A 12,729-nucleotide genomic window follows, 5' to 3' on the forward strand; every position below is an offset into this window, starting at 1 on the left:
GGACGGTCGCATCGTGATTTGTATGCTCTACTTGAAGATTTTCTTCGATGTCGGTGGAAAAGCGGTCGGCTGTTACAGCTTACAGTCTCGCTAGTCTTGGTCTAAGGGCGACTTCGTTTCCATAATGGGATGGGAGTGACAAGCGAGGTTTTGGATCACCGAACTGTTCGAGATGTCGAGGAGCTCGTCTCCCAAGATCTCGAGGAGCGCTTGCGTTCCCCAACTACTAACATCTCCTTACGGAGGGTCTGTAGCTCTAAAGCTCTGATGAGTCTGACGTCGAGGATTCGAACCCTAGTGTCAGCTCCTCGACATCTCGAGGCGCGCTTTCCTCGACATCTCGAGGCGCGCTTTTCTCAACATCTCATAACTCATATCTCCGTGCGCTGCTGTGATCTGAAGATATGACGTCTGACGTCGAACCCTTACTTGACTTGACATCACACTTTGATCTCTGCGAAAACATCGTGCGTCCGTCCGTCCGTCCGTCCGTCCTATTTCCAGCCGCATGAGTGGATGTCTGTCCGTAATCCCATTTCTACGTGATTTCTGTTCGTCGGTCGTCGGTCGGTTCGTTCTCCAGGCGCCCGACTTTCGACCTTTTCGAGCTCTTTGGGTTGACGTAGAAGGACGTTACGGTCGTCTCAGTCGTCCTCGTCCTGGTAACTTAGTGGCGGCCGGCCTACTATGTCATGCACACATACTCCGAGTCCAAGAGCCTTGATTAAACCACCCTCCGTCGAAACTCGCGCGTGCAGTATCATAGCGTATATGTACATATTCAACTTCGTCCCCGGTCTTAATCCAGGAAAAGCAGGACATCCTCTCCATTCTGAGGCTTCTCTCTGTTGTGGTTCTTTCTTGCGTGATGTCTCCCTCTCTTTGGGTGATTTCGTGATTCGTGATCCTTCTTCTTCTTCCACTTCCTTATTTTTTTTCGTCCGAATCGCCCGAGGACGAGAGTAAGTAGAGAAGGTTCGAGCATCTTGGGTGGACGGACCACTGGTGCTGAGCGCTGAGGGGAGAGAAGGTTCGTCCAACTCCATGTCGAAGGGGGAAGGTGGGTTGGCTTTCTTGATTTTTTGGATGAGGTACGACGTTATCCCGAGAGGGCGAACTTGTGAAGCCTTAAAAAAATCGATGAAACAATGGGCCACGGTTCTCATGATCATTTGAGTGCTCGTCACATTTAGTACGGAGCTCAAAAGTCCGTTCCCGAGGGAGATCTGAAAGGAAAGGAAAGGAAAGGAAAGGAAAGGAAAGGAAAGGAAAGGAAAGGAAAGGACACGATACGTCCCGAGGTCTCATCTCCGCCGTCGGTAGAATTCCTTGTTCCACATGCCATGCCAATAGCTATATCATTTCGAATCCGAATCTGGATCTGTTGCTCATTTCAAAGATCGGAGTAACGCGGCATGGACCCACAAACATTCTCATTTGCAAACCCACTGATTACTGATTTGTGGAAGAGTGAGTCGTCATACGTATTGAGAATGATTTAGGGAGGCTTTCATGGAAAGACAGACGCATTCTCTATACAATTGTTACAAATGGAACAGAGAAAAGCCTCCCGGAATCTCTCTGTTTCTGTTTCTGTTTCTGTTTATGTTTCCGAGTCCTTCACTGGCAAAGGACGTCCGGAAATTCTTCCTCACTGCGGCACGTACAATGCACATGCGCAGACAGCGGAAGGCGGGAGTCAGATCTTCGGAGCGTGTGCAATGATATGTCTGAAATACAAATCGTTTGTCGTTTGTCGTTTGTCGTTAGCGATGCCAACATCTACAGTACGTAGGTCGGAGGCGCATCATCGCCGACTTCGAGTTGACCTATCACACGAGATGATTTACGAGTCCACTGAACCCCCGATCAATACGTAGACGGACGAAAAACAAAAAACCGGGGTAGACAGATGTGCAGACAGAGGTCGTCAGAGAACATAAGGCCGAGGTTGATACTCATGACTGTTGGGGAAGACATAATTCGACCTCAACGAGGTCGAGAGGGCTGAGTAAACCTCCAGAACTTCAACCCCGATAGTCTCCGTCGGAGAGTGAGGCTTTGCATGGGGTTTGCTATACCGATGGGACACCACGGAGAATATTGTACCTCGTACGGGCTCACGCTCGTTCGAGTGCACCGACCGGAACAAATATCGACGTCGAAGGCTATGGACTATCCCGTTGACCCCAATAAGTATCCCTGTTGGAATCAAAATGAAACGAGAGCGGGACGGGGAGAGACAGGCTCGGATATGAGCGCACTTGGAGACAATAATAAAAGTGTGAAAGTGTGAAGAGAGAAGAGAGAAGAGAAGAGATACGAGACAATGATACCATTTCATTACCGCACGGACCCGTGCGTTGGTATGCGGTGTTTTTCCCCAACTCAAATCCAGAAAGCCATTGTGATTAAAGCTCTCGATCCCCAACCGGAAGAGATGATGAATTAATTAAGTCTAACATCCCCCCGGTGTTCCGTAGCTTTTCGACGACCATACCATGGGGGGTTCGCCATCACCCGCATACTACACCGTGATCGTCATCATCATCGTCTTCTTCTTCATCTTCTTCATCGTGCGGATTAACGCCCCCCGCACGCGGCCGACGATGAAATGCACCCCAGAAACAGATCCAGCCACAGAGATACGCACACCTCACACCTCGAGCTCATAGGAGTACATAAACCCATTCAGAAAGCTCGTAATTTGATAAATGCACGTACCCACAAACCCATCGAGCGAATATATCCAGGCCAGAAGCCCTGGGCTTACCTACACCTCTGTCCAGACGCAAGGAAGAAGCCGACCGGATCAATGTCCCAGAACGTAGGGTCAAAGGGTCGATACGTCCCAGGCCGGAATATAGAGCGGATATTGGGATTGTGAAAAGTGAGCAGTTCAGGCGCTGATCGTGTCGGAGAAGTGAGCAGGATAGAAAGCCACGCTAAATCGCCGGCCCATCGACGGATATCGCCACGGGCTGTACTGCACGTGTCGTCTACGGCGTGAGTGTTGATCTCAATCTGTGAAGGGCCGTAAGCGTTGAAGGCACGAGTGGTGTCCGGTCGTTCTATGGCTCCTGTAATGTAAAGTTTCCTGTAGCGTAGCCTGCGAGCATGGCGGGAGAAAGAGAAGTTTTTTGTGAGTTTGGACTTCCTGTGCACATCGAGTTTAACATGAGCGTCAAAGCTGTAGCACGGGATGGGGCGCGATGAGGCTGTGGACATCGAGGTATTGAAGGTAATAATAGTGAATGGCATCACCAACAACGACTCGAGAAATCAAAGAGACTGCCCTTCGACGGAAGCACATGAAGTTTCAGAGCTAAGAAATACATCATTTATCAGGTAAATCGGGAAGTGTACCCACGAGGATGGAGCATTGTGTCCTCAACAAGTACTTGAGACGATTCCGAATTCATCTCCAGTGGTAGTGGGATCATGAGAGCCCGTTCCGCTCGAGATCGATATCTCGACTCATTAAAGTTAATTTGACTGCGAACTAGCGTGAATATTGGCGGGAGTCGTTCGCATTGCATCATCGGACTCGAGGATCGCAGGCAGAAGGGGCAGAAGAAGTCGCGGAACCACGAGATAACATGGTTGATTCGGAGTTGGAGAAGACTGTGCAGGGACTTCTCGTACGTGTCCGAGTCAGCGAAAGACAAGGGTGGGACAGGGTGGGACGTCATTAACTTGCGGGGACAAGATCGAATAAGCACCTGTATTTGCCAAGAGAAGTCAAAATCAGCGCAGTAGATAGCTTCAAGCTCTGAAGAAAGTCTATCGGGCTGTTGGACAGCATCCTCCCAAATCGTTTCCGAATCGTGCGATATATTGACTGGTCATGGAAATGTTATACAATCAACTTTTGACTAGAAGGCGGCGTAGATAATAGAGATACAACTTGAGAGACTTCGAGTCGAGCCAGGGCTAAGGCGAAACTCGCGGATGAGAAAGCTAGCCAGCCCAATAGCGTCACGGTCCGATGCCGCCCAGAAGATATTTGACAGGAAACGAATCAGCCCAAAGTGACAGGATAGAGGAAAAGATCACGTTCATTTTGCCGTATAGCCGCCTCAATGCGGGAGATGCCGGCGTCCTCCGAAAATCACCTTTCTCGAAATTTCATCTTCGAGGGCCTCCTGTTACTGGTCCTGGTCATGGAGCCACCATCGACGCCCACAACAGAAAAACAGCAGCTCACACAAGAATGGCAGATTCCACACTGTCAACGACTGCTTCTGCTCTTGCCTCCGGGGAGCGAGCGACTAACTTCAGAGATGAAAGGGTCGAACCGGTGGCGTTGAACCCCAGTTCTTCATCACAAGCTGAGCCGAACGACGACCGCTATTTCCCAATTTGACTCCGTCACCTGGAAGCCTGCCAATGTCGACGAGGAAGGATGAACAAGGACGGCCCCACGGCTCGCCACTGCAACTTCAGCGCCAACCCGAACGACGAACGCCTCTGAACATCTGAGAACAAACCTTCGCGGCGTCTTGGAATCGCGTTACTAGAGTTGTCTGCCGTGCTGCCGAAGAGGATACGAACGTAGACACTCCTCGCATTGCTTCCTATAGGCTTTGTGGCATGGGATGATTTCGAACTTCGATGGCGCTTCCACTGCGCTTCCCTAGGATTTCCACCTCGGAAAGAGCATAGATCTAGGTTGTGCTGTAATGACGCGTACGGGATCATTGGGTATTCCGGCAGGTGAGAATGTCGATGTCCATGATGGTACGCAAGGTGAGAAGGCTGAGCCAGAGGAATAGGAGAAGGGCAAGCCGAGCCATGGGCAAAGGGGGAGGGGGTCTAGAAGAACATATTCCATGATCGAGTCTGTTGTAGTTCAGATCAGATTCCGTTCATCCATCCACCTAATTTCTTCCGTTCTTCTCGCATTAGTTCTATACGAAATACTTCCGCCCCGCAATAAACAGAGCTCGTAAGCGTCAAGGCGTCCAGATTCTTCCCCCGCTGCTAATAACGATCCGGATCTGGCATTAAATCGCCGGAACCAACTAGTCCAACACTAAAACAAGCGTAGGACTGGAGTTCTCTGGATCGGTGTGGCCGCTCACAGTACTCAAGCAGACTAGCTCGTTTATAGCTAGTCTAGACGCGGCCAACTACTTATTCCTCAGTGGGGCCAGACGCAATGTGGTGTGATGAATGGTTATGTGGCGCGGAGTTCATAACGTTCTTTCTTTCCTACCTCGCCGGCGCACGTACGTAGTATGTGTGTAGCTGATCCTGTGATAGCAAACTTTACAGACCAACCCGAACTTTGAGTGTATGTCATTTCGTGGCGCGGAGTCCGAGTCTGAGTTAAACAGAAGGGCGGATCCCCCTCAGGCCAGGAAGCCAGGGAAACGAACACGGCGACTTCAAGGTTCAAACTGCGTCGCAACTACTGTGCAGTGACCGGGTACAAGTAGGCAATAGGTTGGCTGGAAGAGCTTCCAGAGCGCAGATCTTACAGAGACTTATCATCCACGTAAGGTCTTGTGAATGCTATCGGACATCGATTGTCAATGGTTCGCGAACAACCTTCACCTGGAATGACCCGAATTATCGATATGAGCTCATTGGCTTCATCGGCCTGAGACCTAGAAGACGACCTCATGAGCAGCGCAAGTGATGGGTTTAGCTCGCATGTACGTACACCTGCCTGAGCCTCGAAGTACCGGCGCTGGAACAGAGCACGACCGCATGGCGCATGGAAAGTCAATTGAATAGACACCTTCGCTTCAAGAACGAACGAAGAAACTTTATTTTCAAACCTTCTCATCTTTCATTTCGTATAAACCTGCACACCTCGGACCATACACCTCAGCAGCTCGTCTCGTCCGACGTTCCAGGAAAGTAATATTGCGATGTGTCTTCGCGACATCAGGATGGGTGTCACTTTCGAGGAGGAGCCGAGGATCATGCAGGGAAGAATGAGTCGAGATACTCTGGACCACCGTCACGCATGCACCCTATGCAGATTCTTGTACCAGCCGCTGAATAAATACTGCACGTTCGACCGGTTTCTGTTACTGAGGTGGATCTGGAAAGTGGTCACATAAGCCGTGAACAGCCTGAGTGCCATCATAAATAAATATCATCGAAACTCGGGACTGCGAAGGAGCTAGAGCAGACAAGTAAGCCTTCAAGGCAAAAAATGGAAGTCAAAAAATGCTGTAATGCCGGTGTGGATGCGTATATATGTCGAGGCGTATGCACAACTATGTAAGGGATCAAGGTGGATATGTGTATTCGATGGATAGAGAGATATGCAAAACGTTCGGGTGCCCGAACAGAAACAAGGTCGAAAGCAAGACCCAATCAGGATCAAGAAAACATGTCAAGGAGGGAATGTATCAGAATAAGCATATGTATGTGATGCGTGAACGACGCACCGAACTGTCTTTCGGGACACGTCACAAATAAATAAAGTAGTAAGCGCACAACACACAACAGGGAACTAGAAGGTGGCAGATATAGTTAGGGTAGGGATCAAAGTCGGGAATGGAGAGCAGGTGAAAGTTCAAGCAGTCAAAGGGAAAGCACCCGCGGATTCGAGAATCGAATAGAGGTAAAGCAAGCGAAGTGATCAGGACTCACGACCCACAAGCAAAGGAGCGAAGTACGTGCGCATGCACAACGTCCGAGCGGAAATGTATCGGCGAAACGGACGAAGCATCGACGTCGAACACAAGCATCAGCAGCCAAAAGTCAGAAGCTAAGTTGAAAAGCGAATAAAAAAATCAAACAAGCAAAAGGAGCACACGAACACCGAACCGACGCCGAAGCCAATATTACAACTCGGGGCGGAAGCACGCAAATCAATCGAGGCGAGAAGGAAGGGACAGGGCAGAGGAGGAGCAGAGCATGACCAACCGAACAAGATGGCAAAGCGAAATGACAGTGACAGTAACGGCGACAAATGTCGCATGTCAGCAGAGAAAAGCCAAACCTCGAAATGCAGAACACAAAAGTCAAAATCGCGCGCCGCAATCACATCGTCCATGTCGTCCACATTTGACCAAATTTCCATGACCCGGCGCCGCCCACAAGCACCCGCCGGCACCCATCAAACCTCAACATCAACGTTCCATTACACCTCCCAAATCCAGTCCTCCGCCTTTCCCCAACCGGCCAAATCGTCAAGGGGTTCCAACACCGCGTGCGCCAACCTCATGTGCAGCCGAACAAGAAAGGCTAAATCAACACAGCACCGACGGTCCTTCCATAAATCAATGTCGAAAACGAATCGGGAGAGAAAGCTGGAAAAATCCGATCGAATGGGTCCCGCCGTCGCGATGTTTCGCGACCGTCACGTTCGACTCTGCCTATGCATCCATGCGCCTCCCAAACCAGGTTAAGCCACCCAACCTCCACGTCCACCTTCCTATCTCCCGCAATCTGAAGCAATGTCCGACATCCCCAGCCCTCGAGCCCCTCACGCCCCGTACCTTGACACCCTCACACATCTCCATACCTCAGAACCTCCTCATAGCACGAGGCAAAGTCGGCGGTGGAGGTGGCGCGGGAGTAATAATAGGCTCCCTAACCTCCCTCTTCACAGTAGCCGTCGCGCCAGTACCGCACACAGCAGTAGGCGTAACATACCCAATACTGTCCCATGCATTCCCATACGAGCACCCCGCAATCGGCGTCGGCGCACCCGCCGTGTCCCCCGCATCGAACCACCCGCTCTCCTGCGTAACCGTGCTCGGACTGTCCGTCAGGCTCGTAGGACTCAGACTAACGACGCTCCCCGTCGCAGTATACGTAGGCAGTAATGAAATGGCGAGACCGTTGAGACCGTTGAGCGATGTAGGGGGGAAGGCGGAGTAGGATGAGGCTTGGACGGCGTCGATGGTTCCGGCGCCGGAACCGCCGGTTTGCCAGGCTGAGTAAGTTCCCGGGAAGATATTCATCGAGGCGCCGAGGGCGTCGCATTTTCCGAGAGCTTCGCGGGGGTCGGTTGGCATCCAGCCGTTTTCGAGACCGAGTTGGTAGGACCAGAGGGGGGCTTCGACGGTTCCAGAGGTGGAGGAGTTACCGATCTGTGGGCCACAACGATGTAAGTAAGAGAAGAACGATGAGTACGTAGAGTGAAAATTGTAGTCGAAGTCGGATAGATGATGAGTTAGTGGGTGAAGACATACCTTCCACGTCCAGAACCAGAAGTTGTGCGTCGCGTCCATGCTCGCAAGCGCATAGTTCTTCAGCCCAGCCTTGAACGTATCGTTCCAGCTCTGCCAGTCGTTCATCTCATCACAGTCGCCTCCGAAATGAGTCGTACTGTTCACGCCCTCGACATAAAGACCGCAGTCGTTGTATCCGTTCGACCATTCCCCAGCAACGGTGACGCCGAACTGGACCTGACTATATCATCACCAACAAAGTCCGTGTCAGCCAATAGACACCGACGATAATCAAGTCAGGGCGAAAGAAAAGCACACGAACCTGGTATTGATACCCGCAGCCCAACTATTACAAGCCTGCAACGGCCAAATTCCTCCCGGCTCTCCCAGCCCATCATCCGCCACAAGCGGACTATCGTTCGGCTGGCCATTGAACGCGAAATACGGGTGCGTGTCCATCATAATCCGGTCGGACCCCGGGAGGAAATCGCCCCAGGTGTTGACGCCGAGGAAACCGTCGTGGATGGCGATGTAGGGCCCGTTGCCTTCGCCGACACCGGTGATGTTGCGGATCATTTGGTGGGCGTTGTAGTAGCTAATTGACCCATTCATCCATTCGCACATCCCATCCCACGTCAGCGAAAGTCAAAAGTCATAAACAAGTTAAAACCAGACAAGACAAACGAGACCATGGGGTAGCGGACCCGAACGAGGGAGAGGCAGGCAGAGAAGTGACTTTTGACTTACAATGTAGTGATCTCCTCCCTCCCGATCGTCGCCACCAAAGCCTCATTGACGATCCCGAACACGGGAACGACATCCTTGTACTCGTCCTGGGAGATGAACTCCGTAATTACGCGGATGTACTCCAACGTTCGCTGGGCGTTGGCGATGCCCATGATTCCGTTCATGAAGTTGACTTGGCCGAATTTGCCGGAGTGGTTGTAGCCTGTTTCGGTTCATGGTTGGTCGGTTGGTTGGTCGGTTGGTGTGGCGAGGATGGGCGATGGGGCGATGGGGCGGCGAGATATAGAAGGGAGTCGCAAGGAGCCACGCCATGTCGATCATAGAATGTAACGGTAATAATTCATTCGGAAGGACGGGCCATGGATGAAGAGATGAATGGAATAGCTCAATCAGCTCAGATACGCTGTCACACTCACACAAAAATCACGAGCAAAAGCAAAAGCGACGTACCATTCTGCGAGCCGGGAACGGTATGCAGGTCGAGGTAGATCCTGAGTCCATACTTCCTCGCCCATCCGATCATCCGCAGGATGTACCTAGAGCGTGGAAGAACAAAAAGAAAATACGGCGTGGGACATGTCAGTCAATCGTACATTCACCATGGACTCAGAGCGGTAAACGAGAAACGGCCAAGCTCGAGGGATACATGGACCAAGAAAGGTCCAGAAAAGGAAGCGAGTTTGAGCACGGGGGAGGAGAGAGGTTGATCTCGATGCAATGCATGATGAGATGAGCGAGGTGAATGGTGTATGACGTTTCACATGCAAACTGCACCGTCCACCCAACACATAAACTGCAATCCCACATTCCGCACGTAGCTCGCGGCCGAAAACCGCAGCCACAAGCCCATATGCCGGAACAAAAACGCCCACGAAATAACGCGAAATGAAATAGAAATGAGACACTCACTTCCAACAAACCCCCTCAAGGAACGGCTCCCCCTCCCACGTCTCAATAGCCCAGTACGGAATCGGCAGACGGATCCAGTTCAGGCCAGCCCCAGCGATCTGGGCGACGTCAACCTCGGTCTACAACCAAATGCAGCGGATGAATCAGTATATGGGGTTATTAGACGTGAAGAGGATGAATGGTGTTCGGTCTGGAGGAGGGCAACGGAAAAAGGGAATGTGGAGGTGGTTTGTGGATGTGAATGTGAACGTGATATGTGAATAGTGTATGGGAGGGTGCGAGTGAAGTTTGTAAGATTGCGATCCAACTTTATTTCGGTTCAGGTGCAGAATAAGGATAGGCGGGGAGTTCGGTACGATGACTTCACATGATGATGGATGGTAAAGTGAAAGGAGGCATGGTATAGTATAAGTTTTGGCAATTGTATTGGAGGATGCCGAAAAGGGGTCGAGACCCACAAGAGAAAAAAACATCCAAACAAACGCGGGACAGGACGGAAAGAATGTCAAAGGCAGAGGTAAAAGAGCACTCACGATGAAGGTATTATAATGATCCTCCAACTGGTTCTGCAATCCTCCGCCATCCGACGTGTCGTTCGCCATGAGCTCGCTGAGAGTCCACTCATCTTCGGCGCTGGGATACTTCTGGAAGAACGAGGGCGTGATAAAAGGCTGCAGATTCCGAACACGACCACATTATTATCGTTAGAGTTACTCGTGATATTGCAACGGTCAGGAACATGGGAGGAGAATGGCACGAACCTCGATGACAAACAGACCTCCGAGGTTGACGCCGTAGACGAGGTCGGTGCCCCATGTCCAGGTCGAGTTGAGGGGTGGCGTCCATGAATTGACTTGCGCGTTGTTGCTGAATGGATCCGCGGGATCATCGACCCCTGGAAGACAGAACGAAAATCATGGTCAACATCCATCCTGTTGAAGACCGAGCACCAATACTGCAGCGAGCCACAATGTGGCGTATCACGTGCGACGCCACCGGAGGAACGCGACCCTCCGAGTCCTCGGATGTGGCGCAGCATTCTGCACGACAGAACAACCTCCGTTTCCCCACACAGGCAACCCCTTCTCCACACCGAGCACCCACCGCGGCTGCGCTACACAGAAAACGGCAAGAAAACACTCACAGAAACCGCCAAACGCATTCGTATACGTGAATTTCTCCCCAGTAGCCGAATCGATGACCTCAGTGCCATTCCCACCCGTCGTCGCCCCCGTTGGCGAGCTTGGGTTCGACCCGCTGCCGCCTCCCGAAGCGCTCGAACCACCGCTCGTACTATCGTTGTGGGGTTTGATGACGGTAAAGTAGACGGGAAGGATAACAGCGAGGACGATGATGATGATTGCCGCAGCGGTGATAAGCCAGAACAGTGGTCGTTTGTAGATAGGCCGCTTCCCTGAACGTGTACCAGTAGCTGCAGCGTCTGTCGTGCCAGCAGTCTTTTCGGCCTCATAAACAGCATCAGCACCAGCCGCACCAGCGCCTGCAGCTTCTAAGCTCGTATCGACAGCAGACGAAGAAGCGGTAGTACGCTTTTCGTTTTCGTTGAGGAACGGGGTCGAAGCATGAGGAGATGTGACATCTGCTGTAGTATAAGCAGAGTCTCGAGGCTGAGAGGCATCGTCGACGTATGATTCTCTAGGGGTGTTATCGAGAGAAGGACCGGGCTGAAGATAGGGCGCGGATGGGGGTTCGAGCGGGGTATGGATGTCTGTGCGTAGCTGTTCATCGGAGAGCATGCGCATCGGGGTCTCGCGCGGCGTCGCGAACACATCGTTCGTCGTCGCCTGGGACACTGGCCGGTTGGGGTCGTCGGCGGACATTGCTGGCTCACGCGCTGGAACGTCGGATGGGGATCGTCGTGGTCGAGGACAGGACGACGTGCTGGCTGGCGCTCCACTCTACGCTCTTGCGGGGGAGGCACGAGAGCGGCTCACACGCATGATCTATTTCTATTTTCGCAGCTCTAAACGCGTTAGCGCAGGGTATGTTATTATCCATTTACGGCTGCGCCTCCGCCGCTAGCTTCACTTGAAATAGAGATAGAAAATTGCAAGAAAGTTCTAGCCTTGCGTTCACCCGCTCTGCGCCCTCCTTGCTCGCTGTCTCGTTCAGCGACGCTTTCTCCTTAGCCTGCTGCATATTACCCACTGCATTTGTGGCGGTGAATAAAGCCCGCTTTGAAACGAAGCAGATGAAACCCCGGATCAGCTGCTCTCGCTTGTTGCCGGCTGATAATGGCACGCATCTGCTTCCGTGATGTCATCAGGTCGTCGGCTCGTCGATCCTGCTGGCTTTCTCTGCATCCTCCGCAGAGCTCGTTTACGCACTCGCCAGTCCGCCATCCTCAGCTTGAGCTCGACGTCCATGAGCACAGTGCCAGACCCTTCCATATGTCTATCCACACCTGCCTAACTTCGCAGTGCACTATGGTGCTCTCCGAGAGTGCCATAAATAGTCCCCGGAACGACGAGTAGTCTTTCCTCTCACGAGCATATCCCCTCGAAACGGCCCACGTCACTGTTGGGGAGCATAAATAGCAGCTATGGGAAACGTTGGTCTATTTTGCGTGCTCGAGTGGGTCATGAGTACAGGTGAGTGATATACGGTCTGGTACCTTTCGAACGTGAGCACCAGTACTTATGGTGCACAAGACGATGTGGCCCAAACTCTGACTTGCTCACATCCTTCTATCGAGCACGCCAAGCCGCTCGATTCCAAGCTCACTGCGTGCGCAAAATTTGTTGCATTATTGTATCATCCTGGTTCCGGGGCGATATGGGCCGTCGTCCACTTTTTTGCCACAGGGCCTCGGACGACCTGTGCATGGCACGGCGAGCTCCCGAGTCCGTTCACGTGTAGACTGTCCACATCGAACCACTCCTTTGTGAGACTACAGCAGAGCAGCACTCCG

The 12,729-nt window shown here is 52.0% G+C and overlaps 1 protein-coding gene across 1 annotated transcript; it reads right to left on the reverse strand.

Annotated features, from left to right (window-relative positions):
- Nucleotides 1-7,490: 7,490 nt before the first annotated feature.
- On the reverse strand, nucleotides 7,491-11,554 carry STEHIDRAFT_67879 (glycoside hydrolase; the record flags this gene model as incomplete). Its single annotated transcript, XM_007309954.1, has 10 exons — nucleotides 7,491-8,060; nucleotides 8,163-8,382; nucleotides 8,464-8,736; nucleotides 8,889-9,090; nucleotides 9,339-9,424; nucleotides 9,798-9,916; nucleotides 10,331-10,468; nucleotides 10,559-10,692; nucleotides 10,942-11,238; nucleotides 11,347-11,554. The coding sequence occupies 10 exons, from the start codon at nucleotides 11,552-11,554 to the stop codon at nucleotides 7,491-7,493; spliced, it is 2,247 nt and encodes a 748-aa protein (XP_007310016.1).
- Nucleotides 11,555-12,729: the final 1,175 nt, after the last annotated feature.

This window comes from Stereum hirsutum (assembly GCF_000264905.1).
Source record: "Stereum hirsutum FP-91666 SS1 unplaced genomic scaffold STEHIscaffold_19, whole genome shotgun sequence".
Lineage (NCBI taxonomy): Eukaryota > Fungi > Basidiomycota > Agaricomycetes > Russulales > Stereaceae > Stereum > Stereum hirsutum.